Source organism: Quercus robur, chromosome 4, assembly GCF_932294415.1.
Source record: "Quercus robur chromosome 4, dhQueRobu3.1, whole genome shotgun sequence".
Lineage (NCBI taxonomy): Eukaryota > Viridiplantae > Streptophyta > Magnoliopsida > Fagales > Fagaceae > Quercus > Quercus robur.
The window spans coordinates 33,907,951-33,926,986 of NC_065537.1; the positions used below are offsets into that span (position 1 = coordinate 33,907,951).

The window sequence follows — 19,036 nt, forward strand, 5'->3', positions numbered from 1 at the left end:
TGCTTTATTGAATGCTAGTTTAGATGATCATTTGCTTTGCTATGTGATCATTGTAGTTATTTCTATATGACTGTTTTGGTGTATGATCAAGTTGCTCACATGTTTCACATCATGTTTACTTGATCGCAATTTACTTGTTACATTATACTTGTTTTTTTATTACTTGCTTTACCTTAAAGGTCTAACGTGTTTTGTGCAAGTGTTTCAGGTTACAGGTATATATGTTCCAAGTTCATCACAACTCCTATGATTCATGATAGGGGGAGTGATATGAAAAGAGAGAAAGAGTTTTGTGTTATATTAACTATGTTTTTGCTTTGCTCATAGTTCATAATTATGCTTAGCTATCTAAAATACTTTATCTTTGTATCCATGCTTTGTAGCTTAGTACTTGTTGTTAAATGTTATGCATTTTCTTTAAGTACATCACTCTTGTGCCTTTGTTGGATTTTATATCCTTGATGCAATTACTTTGAGTTTTTGTATCGATTGAGTGCTAGACATGCAAATGATACTTTGAATTGAGCTTATTAGCTTGCATGTCCGGATGTTCATTACTTGTGTGAATGAGTATTGTGGTCACTAGTTACAGTGATTGTTATTTTTGGTCAAGCCATGCTTTATTGCTTTAATCTATATTGCTTGATTGCATTGTGCTTGCTCTATATGCATTACAAGTTTTCTGCATACAATAATCGTATTGTGTTGTTGTTTTTCAAGAGATACTTGTTCTTATGGTTCAAGAGCTACACAAATTCTAGAGTTAGGTGTAACTGAGTTTTGTTCAACTATTCCCAACTCACATGTTAAGTCTAGAATTTTTTTTTTTTAGGGTTTTGTCGCGGAATAGCCAAAGGGGGAGATTGTAAGGTTGAATTTAATCAACTATCTTGTTGGCTTTATTCCGTGTCAAATTTGCTTGTAATTCAACATTTAGAAATCCTGTATTTAGGTGGGAATCATGTAAGGGTAGTGTGTGAGAGAATGTGAAGGAAAAGCTCAAGAGTGTGCACTCAACAGGGCCTCGCGACTACATCTTGCGACTAGCTCATGGCTGGCAAGTCACCAAAGTTGACACACGTGTGAAGCATGTAGAGGAGCTGAAGAGCCACGCCAGCTGGAGCATTACATGACAAAACTTCTAGTCTGGCTAGGCAATTAGCTCGTGACTCAAACTTGCAACTCAATGAAGTTGCGGGGTCAAGTCGCCAGACCACTCTATTTGGGAAAAACTAACCTTTCGCATTCCAAACACACACCAGTATAAATACCCTTTATACCCACGTATTGTAGAGAGCTTCTAAAGAGAATTTTGAGAGAGAAACCCTAGAGAAAAACAAGATTGATTCATCCACAATTTTCATCCTTTGATTCTCCAAATTCCTCTACTCTTACTCTCTCCATTGTTACATCCTTAAAAGGTACATTAACCAAAACCTTTTCTCACCATACCCATATCTGTAAGGAGGCTATTTGGTACTTGGGAAGCAATTAGGAAGGGATCAATTGATATTGGTTGATGCTATAGGTTATAGTGGGATCCGGTAAGTTAGAGAAGATAAAGGTTCGGCGTAACCTCATTGGAGCAAGAAGTTTGGAGTGCTTAGGTACACTAGGTAGATTAGGCTTGGAGGGTCTTTTACTGTTCATGTATCCCAACTTCATTCTCTAGTGGATTATTGACTGCTTGGAGGGTAGCGGAAAGGTTTTACGTCGAGGACTTCGGTTTCCTCTTTGATAACACATCGCTATGTTGTCTTTGTGTTTGCATCTCTCTTCCCTTAATCTTTGCCATTTAATTTCTGCTGTGATTGTGATTTTATTTGGTTTAGATTGTTTTATCAATTCTGGTTTAGCTTATTTTCATATTCCGCACATACATTGTTTGATAATAAGCTTGAATTGGTAATTTGTAATTTGAGGGTATAAACATTCAAGTTGTTTTACACCTTATGTTTTCTCTTCAATAACACATCGTTGTGTTGTCTTTGTGTTTTACACACTATTTGAACATTCATGGTTGATTAAGAGGGGGATAGATTATATTTTTTGAATTGATCAGTGGTCTAGATGGAAATTTTATGAATTTGATTGTTCTTGACAGCTGGAGGAGATAAATCACTTTGTCCTTGATTCTTAGTTTACTGGGAGATTAGCATACTAATTTTTAGCAATTGTACCCTAATAACTAATTGACCTCAATAGGGGACTTTGAGAGTCCATTTCTAGGTGAATTGATGTGCTAATCATTGGAAATTGTCTTTTACAGATATAATAATTGTGAAAGCCCTCCATGTATAACCATATTGCATTTGGTTTGAGTTGTCTCAGTGCTAGTTAATGTGCCAAGACCGGAAATGGTATTTTGCAAGGGTTATAAACAAGACAGCCTTACAATTTGATATTGTTGTGAGAGATGGCTTCTGCAACTGGATTTTTAGGTCTGAAGTTCAATGTGCTTGGATCAAAAAGCAATATGGTTTGCCTGTCAAAGAGACTGTGCATTGAAGTTTTTGAAATGCTAACAATAGTTCTGGTCAAGTGGCAAATGAACTTTTGATATTGGGCATGTCTATAGGATAGCCATAGGAGTGACTTTCCTATTAACTGAATATCACAGAGCTTCCTAATTATGGAAAGAAAGCTGTCATTGGAGGTTTGCTAAGTAAACAGTTAAGAATATAAATTTGTTTTTCACTGACAATGTAACACGAGTTGTATAATCTAGAAAGGTGGACCTTCTCATGGATTTAAGATTGGTGTTGCTTGCAGTGATTAGGTTTTCAAAGATAAAGACCTGGAACATTAGGGGAACTTGTGAGAAATATGCAGTGTATAAAGCTCATTGACTTCACCAATAAATCTGCTTTGTCAGTCGCATTGAAGATATTGGAGCATAATCTTGCTTGTTATTCTTCTACTTTCTTTGTTCTGAAACTTTTGCCATTTTTTGAACATATGATGAATTAGGAGCCAAAATTTCCCTGAAATACTAATCTAGCTTTGGCTAACCATGTAATTAAGTATTGAATTCTCAAATTATGTGTCACTGTGATTTTCTTATATCATTCCCCTAATTCTGTTCAATATGATGACAGGATTAGGACAAGTTGAAGAGGCATGGTTTGATTTAGCTGCAATTCTGGAGTCTGAGTGTGATGAAGATTACCAAAGTGTTGCAAATGGTATGATTTTGTAGATACTTAGACTCAAATACATATGAGGATTATTTTCCTTCGCTTTCTGATAGAAGAGATATGTTTATATTAATTTGACTTATGCGTACCGATGATATCTGTAGATTTGTTATCTCTGAACGGCTTTGAAGGTGCATCCGTATCAAGTATTCCATCTCTAAGAGATGCCAATCATTTGGACCATAATCTCAATAACCATCATGCCTATTCCACCAATCATATACAGAAACCGGGGGATTTGTCAATAGGGAATTCAACACTCAACTCTGTTAATGAGGTTTCTAGATGTGATGGACCTTCAAATGAAGCAAACCATCCAGTGTACCTTGATGAAGTCTCCTCATCTGTGGATGGAAGTCCTGGCAAGGAAGTAAGAGTATTAGATAACTGTGGGATTCTCCCAAGCAACTGCTTACCTTGTCTTGCATCCACTGTTCCTTCAGTTGAAAAGAGAAGATCATTAAGTTCTAGTCCGCCAAGTTCGAGAAAAAAGGCTTCCTCAAAGCTTTCCTTCAAATGGAAAGATGGAAATGTGAATGGCCCTCTATGTGAGTATTGAGATTGTCAAATTTTGACACATTAGTTTCTTGTGGATACAAACATAAATGGACCTCATAGAAAATTCAGCTTTACATTGGGAGAATATAAGTAGAATTTAAATAGAGTGCAGTTTATCAATTTTGGTTTAGCATTTTCGTTCTACTAGATTGATGTGTGGTCATTCCAAATCCTTCTTCCTCCAAATAATTCATATTGATATTGATGGTGGTAATTTACACACACACTCACTCACACGTGTATATTGTGGTGCTCAATAGTAGTATAATTACATGGCACATGCACAAGTAAATGCTTTTAGAGAGAGAGATATAAAACATGTGTAAGTTGAATAAGTTTAATTAATTATTTCTTTGTATGATTACAGTTTCCTCGAAGATGCTTCTGGAAAGGCCAATAGTAGGTTCCCAAGTACCTTTTTGTCCAATAGATAATAAAATGCTTGATTGTTGATCACATATTGAGCCAAATACTTTCAAAGTTCGAGCTGTAAATTATTTTAGGTAAGACTGTGAGAACATAGTACTCAATTGTTTTATATATGCATAATTACATGGCATATACACACGTAAATATATACATATTAAACTAGTGATTGTATAAATGCAAGTGTGCAGGCAAACCAGGTAGAAAGGATGCTCTATTTTTTGAGTGTTCACACTAGTGGAACTTGAGTCTATGAAAATCGAGTTCACTGTTCTTTTTTTTTTTCTTGGAGATGCAGGCAAACCAGAAACTGAAATGTGTGCATGCACTTGCTAAGAAACAAAGATAAAGAAACTGAGAATGTAATCCACAAACACTCATTGAGTGGCAGAGAAGCTGAGAATGTAAATGCACTTAAATTACATCAAAAGGCATTCTCAATAGGCACCAAACTATAGAAATTGTTACACTCTCTCCATAAACATAGTTTTACAGTGTAAATGCACTTAAATCACAACAAAAGGCATTCTCAATATATCAACATTCTAAACATGCCCAACCACGCTTAATTTGCAATTCTAACCATACTACTTAAATCAAAATCTTCATATAAGTACATTGGATAGAGAATTACAAGTACATTAAAAAAAAAAAAACCCAAAAAGTTAATTGTTTGGATACAATGTAGTCACTTTTCCTAAGATCAGCAATCCGCACAACAAAAATGTCGTCCACGGAAGCATGCCTGAAAAACGTAGACTAATCACGTTAGGAGACAAGATAGTAAACATTAGGTAAACATGGAATGAACAACCCGATCCAGAACTTTTTGTCATCTATCACCTACCTAGTTTGGAACATGACTGCTTGTGGAAGTGCCACGGGACTGCGGACATTTTCTACAGTTATGCCCGGAAGCATGACACAGGCCACATGTCTACTTAGGTTGACTCTCTATCAAATCTGCGTCCTCCCTCCACCATCCCAGTTCTCAATCCTTATTCCTCACTCCATCTATCTCATTCCTTATTCTTGACTTCACTGGTCAACATTTGGCCCGCAACAATGCTGGATTATGGAACCACATTGGCCCCGTGGGATCCCTCCACAATGACTGTGACTTAGGAACCACAAATGCATATGAGTAAGTGTTAAAAGCATACTCCAAACTATAACATGGGTGAATATATGTGGTCGAATCAATATTTACCGCATCACATACTTTAATTGCATGTGAACACGGGATCCCTATGTTTTTCCATTTCCCACAACTGCATGTTCTTTCCCGTAATCGAACTTCATAACTGTGGTTTCCCCCTCCTGTGCTACACATGTTAAGTGAAGTAACTACCTGATATATCATATCTTGATTGCTAAATGCCTTGAGATAGTGTTTCTCAGATTTACTCATATTTCCATCCCACGTGGAGAAGACATATGTACTCTATTTCTTACCCTCCAACAACTCATTAGTAATTTCTTTGTGCCAAATGTGGAAATATTCAACAAGTTTAGATCAAGTGAACTCAACCATTGTGGCAATAGGAAGGCCTCGTGCACTTTTTAGTACACCATTGAAGCACTCTGATATATTGGTTGTCATTGCCCCAAAACGTCTCCAACCATCATGTGACTGGATCCACATATCCACAAACTCACTCATTAGGTATGTGTATGGAAGATAACCTTGATTCGTTTCCTTGCCATCCTTCCCCGTCACCTTCTTCTTATTCCTAATGGCCTCAATTTCCACCTGCTTAATGGACTGCATTATGGTATCAAATTTAACTACTTGAGTAGCATATCCTACTTTCAACGCCGTTGACTTTAGAGTCAAGTTCTGAAAATGTGTGTTGAAGTTGCTAGCAACATGTCGAAGGCAATATCTATGAAATACCCATGTTCTTCCATCATCCTCTCTAGGCTAGTTTACAATGGCGTTTTTGATACTGAGATTTCAATCAGAAATTATGCAAATGCCTTTGTCAGGTATCATGTGGCCAATTGTATCTCTGAGGCATTGTAAAACTATCTCCAACTAGATCTTGACTCACAATCCACAACAGCAAAGGCGAGAGGGAATACCTTGTTGTTAATGTCGGTTGCCATTACGACTAACAACTTTCCCTAATATTTACCATACAAAGGGGTCCCATCAATACTGATAACCAACTTGCAATATTTGAATCCATCAATGCATAGACCGAAAGACCAAAACACATAATGCAAAAATACAGTGTCATCTTCAACGGTGGGTGTGGTACGATAGAACACCTGGGTAGTCGGATCCTGATCAATATATGCCATTAGCAACTTTTGCAACTATTGGTAAAACTCTTCCCAATTCTCAAACATCTTCCCAATTGCCTTTTTTTTTCACATCCCATACCTTGTAGTAAGAAGGCTTATAGCTCTCATATTTCGCCTCTATCATAGATCTAAGATGCTTAATTGGAATAGTGAGATCCTCACATAACTTCTTAAGGATGTCTGATGCAATAAAATTACAATTCATCATTCTACCATCATTTCGCACCCCAATCGGTATATGTGAGGACCCACATACATGATGACCATCCATAGTCTGTGGAGATTGGGCTTCATGACTGCACAGACATACCACTTGCTTAACTCATTCACGCATTCTACACAAAGTTTTTTATTCGTCGACCTACTGATCATAAAATGTTTGTTTTACTTGAGGGCACAAATTGTTAATACGCACTTCACCTCCACTTTATTGGCAAAAGTCAACCCTTTGCATAAATTCATCATCTCTCTCCAAGTAGACACAAATGGTATCTCAATATGTGAAGGATCAACCACATTTTCCCAAGTATTTGCAGAAAATGACAAGGCAGGAAGTGCATAGGCAGGGATTGTGCCCGTAATGTTTTGGACACTAATAACATTGTTTGCATTAGGTTCACTACCGTCCAATGTCTCATCGTCATCAATGTCCCTCTCAAAGTCCCCAAAGTCCCCTCGTTCAATCCTTTCTTCAAACTCATCTCCATCAACAAAATCTTCACCATTAATGGCAGTAGTCTCATCAACATAGTTGTCATCATCACTCTCATCGTCGTCGTCGTCATCATCATCGACATGAACATCATCATCCTCTACATGTGTAGAATACTCATATTGAGCATCTAGAACTGTAACCTGTAAACTAGTGGTTATTTGCTGGATTTCCTCGATACCAACTTCTACAAGCGGCTCCTACTGTATGTATAACTCAATACCATTTACTACAAGTATTCTCTCCAACTTGTCAAACATGATCTTTACATTTTTGTCTGTTTCTATTGCCATATACTTGTCAAACCTACGATCAATTTGGGTATAATAGGTCTTTATACTCGACCCTTCAAATGGCAATCCCTTGTTCGCATTGGCATTCTTAAGTGGACCACTGTGGTATAAAATTATATCAATTTCAGGCATTGTGAACCTATTAGAGTCAAGTTACTATGTTAGTTAAAAAAACATTTTATCTAGTCAAACTACACAAAGTACAAATTCCAATTCATTCAAAGGGTATGAATTTCATTACACATTTCATACCCAAATCATTTTTCCATCATGCTAAGACAGTATTTCATACCCAATACCAAAAAAAAAAAAAAAAAAAAAAAAAAAAAAAAAAAAAAACACCAAAATCCTTGTAAAAGTATACAACATTTTATCTAATTACATACCTATTTCATACCCAATACAAAAAAGTCATTTCATTACACATTCAAAGGGCATGAATTACATACCCATTTCATTACAATTCATTTTATATCCATAAGTCACTCATTTCATTGCATACCCATTCAAAGGGCATGATTACATACCCATTCATTACAATTCATTCACTACCCATTTCGTACCCAAAACAATGATGAATAAAGTCAAGAAACTTGTAAGCTCATGATAAAAATAAGAGCCTAGAAATGATGAATTAAATTTTGATAACAAAAACCATGCAAATAAATACTCAAAAAATTAACACTAACAAAACAAAGTTCTATAATTCACAATCTAGGTATCTTAACTAAGTAATGTTAACTATCTACAAAATAAATAGTCAAACTCTTTAACCCACACCTAACAACAACTAATACCTAACTACAATGACAATTAAATCAAAAAACCCTTACCTGAGATATGAATTTGTTGAGAGGGAAGAGAAGTGAGAGAGGCAATGTGGTGAGTGAGGCAGTGAGTTAGTGAAGCTAAGTGTTATGGGTGAGAGAGTGAGGGTTGATTCTGTGTTTATAAAATTTTGTAGACTGGCATGTGTGTTTATAAAATTTTCCCCAGTAGAACTCGAGTCTATAATACTCGAGTTCTATGCAAATTTTAAAAAAATATCGAGTTTCTAATACTCGATATCTATAAGTATAAAAAAAATTTCCCTAAGTTATTTTGTAGAAATCGAGTCTTTAAGACTCGAGATCTATGTGGCATTTAGTCCAGATCAGCAGCTGCACAGCAAGTGTAAAGCAAGTTTGGAATAGTCGAGATTTATACAACATCTCGAGTTTCTAAAACTCAAGATGCTATTTTCCTTAATTGTTACAAATGTTGTTTAACTTACTACATTGTAAACTCTTACACAACTAGTCTGCAAATATCTCCGCTTCTCACTTCTCTTCTCTTTTTCATTTCACAGAAACACAAACAACTCACATACACACTCTTCTTTACCTCTCTCACTCCCTCACCGGTGCACTACACCACCACCTCCACTATCGTTTGTCTGGTGAGATTTACTGGAAAAACTCTATAGCAACCTCTAAGGCTTCTTCATCTCTCCTTTGTAAGGTGAAACTCTTATTATCTTGTGGGTTTTCACATTTTGCTGGAGGTTCTTCTAATCTAAGTTTTGAAAATGATATTCATGTGATTTATGTATATGGGTTTTGACTTGGTGGATTCATTTTGATGAGTGAGTTTATGGTTTTACAAATGGTGGCTATCTAAGGTTTATTTATGGTGGAAATTTAGGGGTTTTGGGTTCTAACATGTGACAGTTGGTAAATCTAATTTTTCCATTGAAATTGAGTTTATTTGGAACTAGTTGAAGATTTAAATTTCTTGTCTTGGTAGATATTGTGATTTTATTTCATGGGTCTCTCTTGATGATGATGTGTAAATCTTATGGAAGTTACTCATAAAGTGTTGAGATTTTAGTATTATGGAGATGATCTTGAATGGGTTAAGTTTATGAATTGGAGCTTATACCTTGTATATTAAATTGTTGAGTAACTATTGGAAGTGGAATACATTGATTTTGAGGTTAAAACATTGAAGTTTGCTTAATTGTTTACTTTCTATTTCGTAGCCAGATGTTATTTCAAGCTTCATTCTTGTCATGATAGGTTTGCTTGGTATCATTTAGGTTCTAGCTAACCTCCTTTGGAACTTTGGGACTAAGCTTTTTGCGGGTCGCAAGGTAAGTATCTTTTTTAATGGGATCTTTGAAAATAACCATATTACATAAAACATTAATTTTTGGGTTAAACATATTTTGGGAAATTGTTCATGGAAACTATATTTTCCTAAAAAGTGTCGTGTTGTAACCTTTATGTATATGATTATTTATGAAAAGTGCATCATATTTGATATTGCATATGGGGAAATGCATGAGTTATTAGTATGGAAAATATAAGCATTGTTGATTTAATCCTTTGATGATGGATTTCATCAAATTATTGCATTGTTTGCAATTTCTAACGATGCTATATCTTGACCTATGTTATTTGGGAAGTTAATACAAAATCTTTTGACAAGAAATGGTTTTGAAGGCTTTGAGAACCTTGTGAATATCTAGGGTATTCAAATATTTTACGTAACTACTTGGAGATGAATTATATTTTGAATTAAATGAAATTTTTGACCTCATTATGTTTTGCCCAGGTGCCTTGACGTGTGATTTCCTAGTGATTACCTAGCTAAATATTATAGTTTGTGTGACATTGGTATCTTAGCACCTATCTTTGTGATGGTTATTTAGTTCCGGTTGTGTATTGACGATAAGTTTTAACTAAGATATACATACGCTAACCAATAGGCTAAGTTATTTTGATGAGTCACTCTTGGATTCAATATTTTATTTATTTTGAGTTTGGATTATAGTTTTTCAATTTATCATATTAACCCCTCTCAATCTATTATTATTTTATAATTTTATTAGTGGTTCAATAATTATATTTTTTACATGCAAATTTACAATTTATTAATTTATTTTGAAAATGAATTTATTTTAGACTATTTTTTTTATTTGAAAGATTACTAAACACACATTTTTTTTACACTTATATATGCTTTATCATTTTCTATTAACCTTATAAAAATGGTGAAAATTCATTTGAAAATTGTTTAATTTTTTTAGACATAATTTTAGTAAAACATTTTTAACTTTTGCTATTTTAATACCTTTATTTGTGCTTCATTATTAAATTAACTATGACATTATCGCGGTTCAACCTCAGTTGAATCTCAATCCAACCTTAAAACCCTTGAACTGCTTCCTTTTTCAGTTCGTTGAACGGTCCATATCTTAAAACCATGATTATTATTGGAAATAGTTTTGTAGAATTTATTTGGAAATTCTCAAATTATAACATGCTTTGTAAACTATTCATCATCATGAAACTTGCATTTTCTCTTCCTCCATTAATTATGCTATTTACTAGGCTTTGTCTCATCCCATTCTTTCACCAGACTTTTTCAGAGTAGATAGCGATCTTTTGAGACAAGTTTTTGTGGCTAGCAGTAGTTAGGCAACTACTAATGGAAGCTAGATTTTTGTGATGATGATCCTTAGGTGTTGTACATCCTAGAGGAGGCTTGACACATTCTTTTGTAACTAATAGTGGTGATGACTTTTATCTCTGATGGGACAAGTTTGATGTGCAATTATAATTATTCAGACTTCCATTCTTTTCTGGCTAATGGTCCTTATAATTACTTATAGAGATCTGACTTTCTTTGGGGATATCTTTAATGAAATTGTTATGAAATTCTTGATGTTGGTTGGAATTCTTTGGATTGAATTGTCAAAATGAAAAAGCTACAGGTGACCTTTCGGTTGTATTGCTCATGCTTTGGACCCTTTTGGGTGGAGAAATTTTGCCACAGAAAGTAGTTCACACAAGAAAAAATAAGCCTTAAATATTCTGTTTTTAATCTCCTTTTTATTGCGAACTCGTTAGACTCATTTAGCTTATAAAGGTATTAACTTTTGTTATTATTATTAATCAATCAGGTTATTAAACGGGTTATTTGTATTAACCTTTACATGACTTGTTAATTAAATGAGTCAAACATGTCGTGTCGGGTCGACCTATTTAATAAACAGATCGTGTTAGGATTAAAGATTCTTAACATGTTTACTAAACTGGTCAGGTTCGAGTCAACCCATATAACCAAATACTCATGGTTCGACACAACACAAACCCAACCCACTAACACGAATTGCCACACCTAGACGTGTGTATTGGTTGAAAAACGGCCCTCAACATTTTTTCAATACTTGACTTAGTTAAATAAAGCTCCCTGATTTTTTTTTTTATTTATTTATTTTTTTGCACCTGTCTACATTACTGTTCTTTTTTATGTACTTGTTGTCATATTTAGCCTATATTTTTGCCTTGTGGAATTCTTTGTGACTTGCATAGAGATCGATTTGTATAACTACCAAAGCAGGTCGCAGTGAGCCAAGTTCAGTTCACCCATCTAACACTATCATCCATTCCAAACCCCTTTTCAGCAACCCAAGACTTCTTATTGGGTTTGGGCCAGAGGAACCGTCCTAAAAAAAGGGCCCCACAAACATTCACGACATAGATGAAAGAAATGTAACATCAATTAATATGGACTTATGTATACTCGTCCAACATAGGTAGTCCACCCAGCAGTTTTTATAACTGAATAGTGATCACTTGACCTTGAAGTTTAGTTGGAGAATTAACGTTAGACATAGGGAGAACGACATTACTTCCATTTTCTTTTGTTTACTCACTGCAGTCATTCCTCTCTTTTTATATATATTTAAAAAAAAAAAAAAAAAGTGTTTATTTTGGGTCATAACAAAATATGCTTTATCTGTAGTCACAGCTACCAAGTGAATTTTAGTTTTACGGGAGCTCCCAAGTCAAAGGGCTTACAGAACAACAAAAGGATCTAAGCCAAGACAGGACAACCTTCACTGCCTAACTCTTTATATTGTCTCAATCTTTTGTAACTCCTGATATCCGTAACCCTTTAGTTGCCGTGAAATATTCTGGCACCGTAATCTCTTGAAATGAAGTTTTCCCTAGCCATATTAAGCCTTTCGGAATATTTTCTGTTTTACTAGAGAGAAATCTTGGCTTAAGATGGAACAGAGTCCACTTCTAAACAAGATTCCAACCTAACAAACTGTTTAAGAAGGTAAACAAGGTAGATTTCAGTTCAGCACGGTTTTGATTGAACACGCTTTTTGCTTAAGATATCCACTATGCACATTGGTATAAGGTACTCAGAAGATGCAAGCTACTCCAAAATTCTGTACATTTTAGGTGCAAATGTAGTTTTAATATCTAATAACTCAATCACTGAATTCATAATATTTCCTTCAAATTCCAACAATGCAAAAAGGAGTAAAACTTTCATTTCAATGTGATATGTAAATCACTAGAAACTAACCTCCAAGACATTGGTAGAATTTTGCACAATGGTCTTCTTCAAAGACACTATTACTTCTCCCTGTACCAGTCCCCACTCTTTCCACCAGTTTTGTGCTCAAGTTGCACATCTGAGATCTGGATGTCCTTTGAAGCAGCCTTGCACATATCATAAACTGTTAGACCAGCAATGGTCACGGCAGTCATTGCTTCCATCTCAACTCCAGTTTTCCCTGTAGATGCAGCTTCTCCTTCTATATCCACACTAAAATCCTCTGGTTTCAGTGTCAGATCAACACGAACATTAGTCAGAGTTATGTTGTGGCATAGTGGGATAAGACTGCTAGTGTGCTTTGCTCCACTTATTCCTGCAATTTTTGCCACACTAAGGACATCTCCCTTGGCCATCTGGTTAGCTAAAACCAAATCAAACACCTTCTTGCCAAGAATTACCTTGCAACGAGCGATTGCGGTTCTCTTACTACTTTCTTTGAGAGAAACATCTACCATTTGGGCTTCACCTGTACTGCCAATGTGGGTCAAGCCTACTGGGCTTTCAACTCCTTTATGGGTACCGAGCTGGGCTTCTTGAGCCATGTAAACATTACTTGCAGAACTGGCAGGGCCATTTGAAGAAGGTTCACCAAACACCGATTCCATTTCCTGCTACCAGGAAGTATGCATTGATATTTCTTGACAGAGAAATTTCCATATGCAATTATGTCATATTTCTCAAAAGTAATATTAGACTCCAAACCTTTACAAATTCTAACATTGGTCCATGAAAGATGATGACTTCTAACAATGAAAATATATATTCAAACTTCAAACACTAAATTTTATCTAATTTGGTCGCATTTCTTTAATATTTCATATTATCTGAAGTTCTTTCCTCACATTATATCAATTTTTTCTAGGTTCAAAGCTTTATAATATTTGGTAAAGCCTCCACTTAATTTCCTTCGGATTCTCTCTTGTTTGTTGAGTCTCAAGTCCACTACACTATGTAAGGAAAAGAATAATGTCATGATTCAGCAGAAAAAGGCAGTGTAAATTAATGATCTAGCACATCATATTTTTGTTATATTTTTGCGGATTCTATCCAATATCTTGGTAAATATATTTGACTGATATTTCAAGATATCAACAATGTCTCTCCTAGTTGATACTGAGGCATCAATCTTATTTAATGTACTTCAGATTCTAAGATGATTTTTCAGTTAAACATAACAATGGAATTTGTACCATACAGCTTTTCTAGGCAACAGAACAATAGAATCTTACCTTATTTAGCTCAGCAATGGTGCTTGAAAGATCATGGTTGCTGTTACTGCTAAACAATCTTCTTGAAAGAGGAAGCGTCACTGAAAGTCGCCTGAGAAACATGATCTACAGATCCCAAATTGTCTCCTACAGCTACAAGAGAATTGGGAAACATTTATACTTCACCCAAAAATGCCAAAAAAAAAGAAAAAAAAAATTCACAACTTTTTTCACGACATCTGAGGTAGCACATCACATGCAACTTCACTTTTACATGATATCATTTGTATCACACACCAATCATAACCTATGGCTATCACCTCAGGAGTTGCAAAAAAGTTGTTGAATTTGTTGCGTATCTAGATTTATTGACTTCACTGGGTTGTCAGCAAGTATATGAACGAAACAAATACATCATTTGGTCAGCATTTTGAAAGTACTTTCATCACTTTTGCTGCAAATTCTTGCTCAAACAAATCAAGAAAAGTACTTGGGGACATTAGAAAACAAGAATGTCGACTCTCACATGCTCCTAATACAAAGTATCTAGTTTGATTGAAGTAAGTCTCAATGTTTGTTAACACTATAAAATCCAGTTTCTCCTAGGCATTTTCACAAACATGTTACGGTGATAGATCGACAAAAGCAAATACGCAGATTCTCGTATGGATGAAATGATATTATTTGGGCTTCAAATAACAGCAGTATAGAGAAATAATGACTTGAAGTTTAGGAGCTTTTGCAAACCTTTGAGTGTGCACTGCAGTTCAACGTTGACGTAGAGAGTGAGAGACTTTCGGCTAAAGCTGAAGCTTGCTACGCTTCTAACTTTCTTTGTTTGCTTTATTTATTTATTAATTCACAGGAAATTTATATAATTCACAGGAAATTTTAAGATAAATATTATAATTCCTTTTTTTTTTTTTGTCTAAATATGAAAATTTTGATAATTATGATGGTTATTATTGGGTATTTATTTATGATTGTGTTTGTAAATGATACTATATATTCAATCATATTGTCAAGATTCTAGTGGAGGTTTTAAACATAAAATTAAGGATTAATTGCAATTAACTCACCTGTGCTTGGCTGATTTTAACAAAGCCTACCCATGATTTGAAAATTGTAACTTAACCCACCTGAGGTGGCCTCCGTTAGACAATCATAACCCACCTCTCCCCTTACCATTAGAAAAATAGGGGTAAAAATGTATTTTCACTAATATGTTATTTCTCTTTCCTCCATCTCCTCTTTTAAATTTGAAACTTCAAAATAAATAAATAAACCAATTATCCTAAAAACTCCCAAGATAAAAAATTTCACAATCCCCATAGGCCATCCTCAACAAAAGAAATGGAGAAACAAGTCAACAACGATAGATTACCAAATGGATAAGACATTTTAAATAATATAATTTTAAAAGAGAAATTACCAAAGGAAGACCATGAGCCACCATCCTATGAGTTCTTTTGCTTATCTTACCAAAATTGAAAGAATTTAACACAGCAACCCATAGTCAAGTCATAAGAAATTAATTAAAAAAATAAAAAGGCAACCCATAGTTCATTTTTGAATCTTTGCTAGCACAATCTTCTATTTAAGAATTTACCAAGATAAAAGGGCAAATCGGAATCAACCCACGAAAGATTTCAACCTAGAAAATTGGATCTTCTTGCTCTTTTTTAACCTTTGGGTTCTTCAAATATGAATGTACCTATTAGATGCGAGATTGTCCACCCAAAGTATATCTCCTCGCTTGCAATCAGTAGAGGATGTTGGTTAATCTGTTGATCAAACAAGATTTGAGACACAATTTGGGATTTGGGTCATGAAATTTGATTTCTTAGACAGAAAGAGTTGTTCTTCAAAGATATACTATTCTAAATGGGTTTTTTTTTTTTTTCCCCCTAACTGCAATGAGAGAGGTGGGTTACAGCTGTCCAACGGATGTTAGCTCAAGTGAGTTAAGTGACAATTTTTAAACCACAAGTAAGTTTTCTTAAAACTGGTCAAACTATAGGTGGGCTAAATGCAATTAACCCTAAAATGAAATTTAAATTCAATTGAAAATATAAAGTCTTAAAATATTATAAAATTTCAAAATTTTTAGTGACAAAAGGTTTTGTGGCTAACCAAAAGTTAAATGGGTGTTTGGTTTGGCGTTCTCTGTCTTCATTTTCAGTTATTTGTAGGACCTACCAAAAAAAAAATGGTTTACAAATTTGTACTACCTTTTCATTCTTAGTATAAAAAAGGGGTTTAAATACATAAAATGAACAACTTTTGGACATTTTCATTTATAGTGGAATTTTCATTATTTAAAAAAAAAAAAAAAAAAAATTGTGGATCCTACTAATAATGAATTGTCTATCAAAAACTCTCTCTCTCTCTTGAGTGAAAATGTGAATTTGATCGGATCCATGGCCGATGGTCTCTCTCTTTCTCGCCTCCCCTCCCCCTTTTTTCTATTTGATGTTAGGATTTGATGAGATTTGTTTGAATTGATGGATTTTTTAGTGGTGATCTGGCTTGGGTTTTGGTTTTTTCTAGTGGATTACGGCTTGCGACGTGGATATCTAGGTTGGTATTGGCTTGTGACGGTGGTTCCGATGGGTTTTAGTTTTTGTTTGTTTCTAGGGTTGTGATTAGGTTTCGGTGGATTATGATTTATAAGAAAATAATATTTTCACCCATTAAACGAACTGTCTGCCACTTTACAATAGACTCGTCCAACATGTCTACCAAGCCGGCATTCCATCATCACCACCCGAAGTAAGTCGTCCAACCCCATGGACGACCATGGTACCTTCCATTTGAAAAGGGAAACTCTCCCAAACGATATTGTCGAACAAATGTTAGCTCTCCTAGATGAGACTCTTCTAGAGATGACTCATCTAAAGGAGGCTCTTTCAAAGGAGACTCTTCATTTGCTCATCCATATAGGGAATGACCCATCGACGATTAGATTGATTCTTATGAACAATGATAACTCGACACACTAGCGATAAATGTCTCACTTTTCAAATGAGATTGTCCATTTAAGAAGACCAAACCACACGTTGGAAACAACTTCTTTACAACTATGCAAACCAAACCACACATGGACATTCATACAAAATAAAATGACAAGCCCGTTGTGGATGCAAGCGCCTTCCACCGCATACGGTGGTAATGGTTTTCTCATGGGAAGTACACCTTAGCCTAGAATGGACCGAGAGGAGGGTATAAATGGAGTTGCTACCTAAATTAGGTCTAGAAACCATATGTGTAGCGCCCTTATATGAAGGGCTGATCTTTACCAGAGCACATGTCCGGAGTTCAGGTATGGTGATGGGAAGGTGTTAAGCACCTATTCGCACTCGATTCATAAGTCAGCCTCCACTCATAGTGTTCCAAATCCTAATCTCATCAAAGGGTCTTCTAACACATTATTCTATACTCACACACACACTAACATGCATTTGAAGCACAAACATAGCATAACATCCCATTGCACATCAACCTAGCATTCATCTAACATGGTATCAATATTCATGCTTATCCAAGGGTAGCAAGCATATCTCAAGGTAGTAGCATATAATCATGTCATTCAATCGAGCATATTCAATCATACAAGCTAGGCATGATAGCATTCAAGCATAAATATCAATCACATCATACTCATCATTCAAAACAGATGCATGTTCATATTCATATGCATGCCTTACCTCACTTATCTTATTGCATTACAACACCTATTCATCAATGCATGTTCATGTTATTCATCCAAGACATATAAACCCTAATCTTTAATCTAAAAAAATAAACGAGTAAAGCATGTTACCTTATTGATTCTATGGTCTAAACATGGGGAACTAAGTTAAACAGAACCTAATCATGTGATAAAAGCAAAGAAAAATGAAGAAAGCATCCAGAACCCTAAATTTGTGTTTCTAGGCACAAGCATGTGTGTGCATACACGGGTATGCATACGTATGCATGAAGCATGCACATGCATTCACCCAGGGGTGAAGCCAAAAATTTTTGTTTGGGGGGGCCGAGGTAAAACTATCATATTGATTTGCAATTCAAGAAAAACTCAAACCATGACATACATACATACATGTCTTCAAGCATTAGTTTTTTTTTTTAACTTAAATCTAAAGTAAGTCATAGCTCGTATATAATATTGCAAGATTATTATATCAAATTTTTTTATCAATGTAATTTTTATTAACAATAAAAAATATTAACAAGCTAAACACCTGATTAAGCATCTAAAGGTCATTTTTTTATCTTGAGTTTTTCTTATTTCTATGAAAAACCATAAGTCCATAACATTCTTAGAAACTAAATATAAGTATATAACAAAACTAGACTATATTTACAATTACAATAAATGATATTCATAAAGATTAAATACAATAAATCACTATAAGAAACCATAAAATCGATAGAATTTAAAATCAACCATATTAGACAATTATAGTAAAAAATAAATTTAAAATCAGTTTAATAGCTCTCAATAGAAATTGAACTAAAAAAGAAAATAATAAAATAAATAGAAATTATACTGAAATAGTATAGAGGAAGAAGAATAATTTTGTAGCAAAGAATGCACTGTAGAAGAGAAGGAATGGCATGAGAATTGAGAAAGAGAGAGGAAAAAGAATAATACTTGCAATGTAAATTTACGTTGTAAACATATAAAAAGTAGTAAATATAGTACATATAGTACAATGTAGAGTAGAATTATAAAGTGACACTGTAGATGAGCAAACAATATACATCACGTGGGAGGGAGGACTTTGGCAAAAAAGAACTTTCTTGGGAGTTGTCTATCTTATAAATGCCATTACACACCCTTTTTTTTTCTTTTTTCTTTTATTTTATTTTTTTAATTTTACAAGAATACCTCTTTTGTTTTTAGGTGAAAAGTTAGAATTTTTTAGG

General features: G+C 34.6%; 2 protein-coding genes across 3 annotated transcripts; one reads left to right on the forward strand and one right to left on the reverse strand.

The window, feature by feature from the left end:
* Positions 1–621: 621 nt before the first annotated feature.
* Positions 622–4,318, forward strand: LOC126721167 (uncharacterized). Its single transcript, XM_050424188.1, has 3 exons — positions 622–3,185; positions 3,302–3,745; positions 4,123–4,318. The coding sequence occupies exons 1-3, from the start codon at positions 3,089–3,091 to the stop codon at positions 4,206–4,208; spliced, it is 627 nt and encodes a 208-aa protein (XP_050280145.1). The 5' UTR covers positions 622–3,088; the 3' UTR covers positions 4,209–4,318.
* Positions 4,319–12,253: 7,935 nt separating this feature from the next.
* On the reverse strand, positions 12,254–14,964 carry LOC126721168 (cyclic pyranopterin monophosphate synthase, mitochondrial). Of its 2 annotated transcripts, XR_007653853.1 has the most exons (4): positions 14,852–14,964; positions 14,126–14,257; positions 12,864–13,504; positions 12,254–12,723 (listed from the first exon to the last, which is right to left on the reverse strand). XR_007653853.1 is itself a non-coding variant. In XM_050424190.1 (3 exons), the coding sequence occupies exons 2-3, from the start codon at positions 14,225–14,227 to the stop codon at positions 12,914–12,916; spliced, it is 693 nt and encodes a 230-aa protein (XP_050280147.1). In that variant the 5' UTR covers positions 14,228–14,257; positions 14,852–14,964; the 3' UTR covers positions 12,749–12,913. The 2 variants fall into 2 exon arrangements, 1 of the variants encoding a protein (XP_050280147.1); XM_050424190.1 differs by lacking the exon at positions 12,254–12,723 and having other exon boundaries at positions 12,749–13,504.
* Between the last annotated feature and the right edge of the window lie 4,072 nt (positions 14,965–19,036).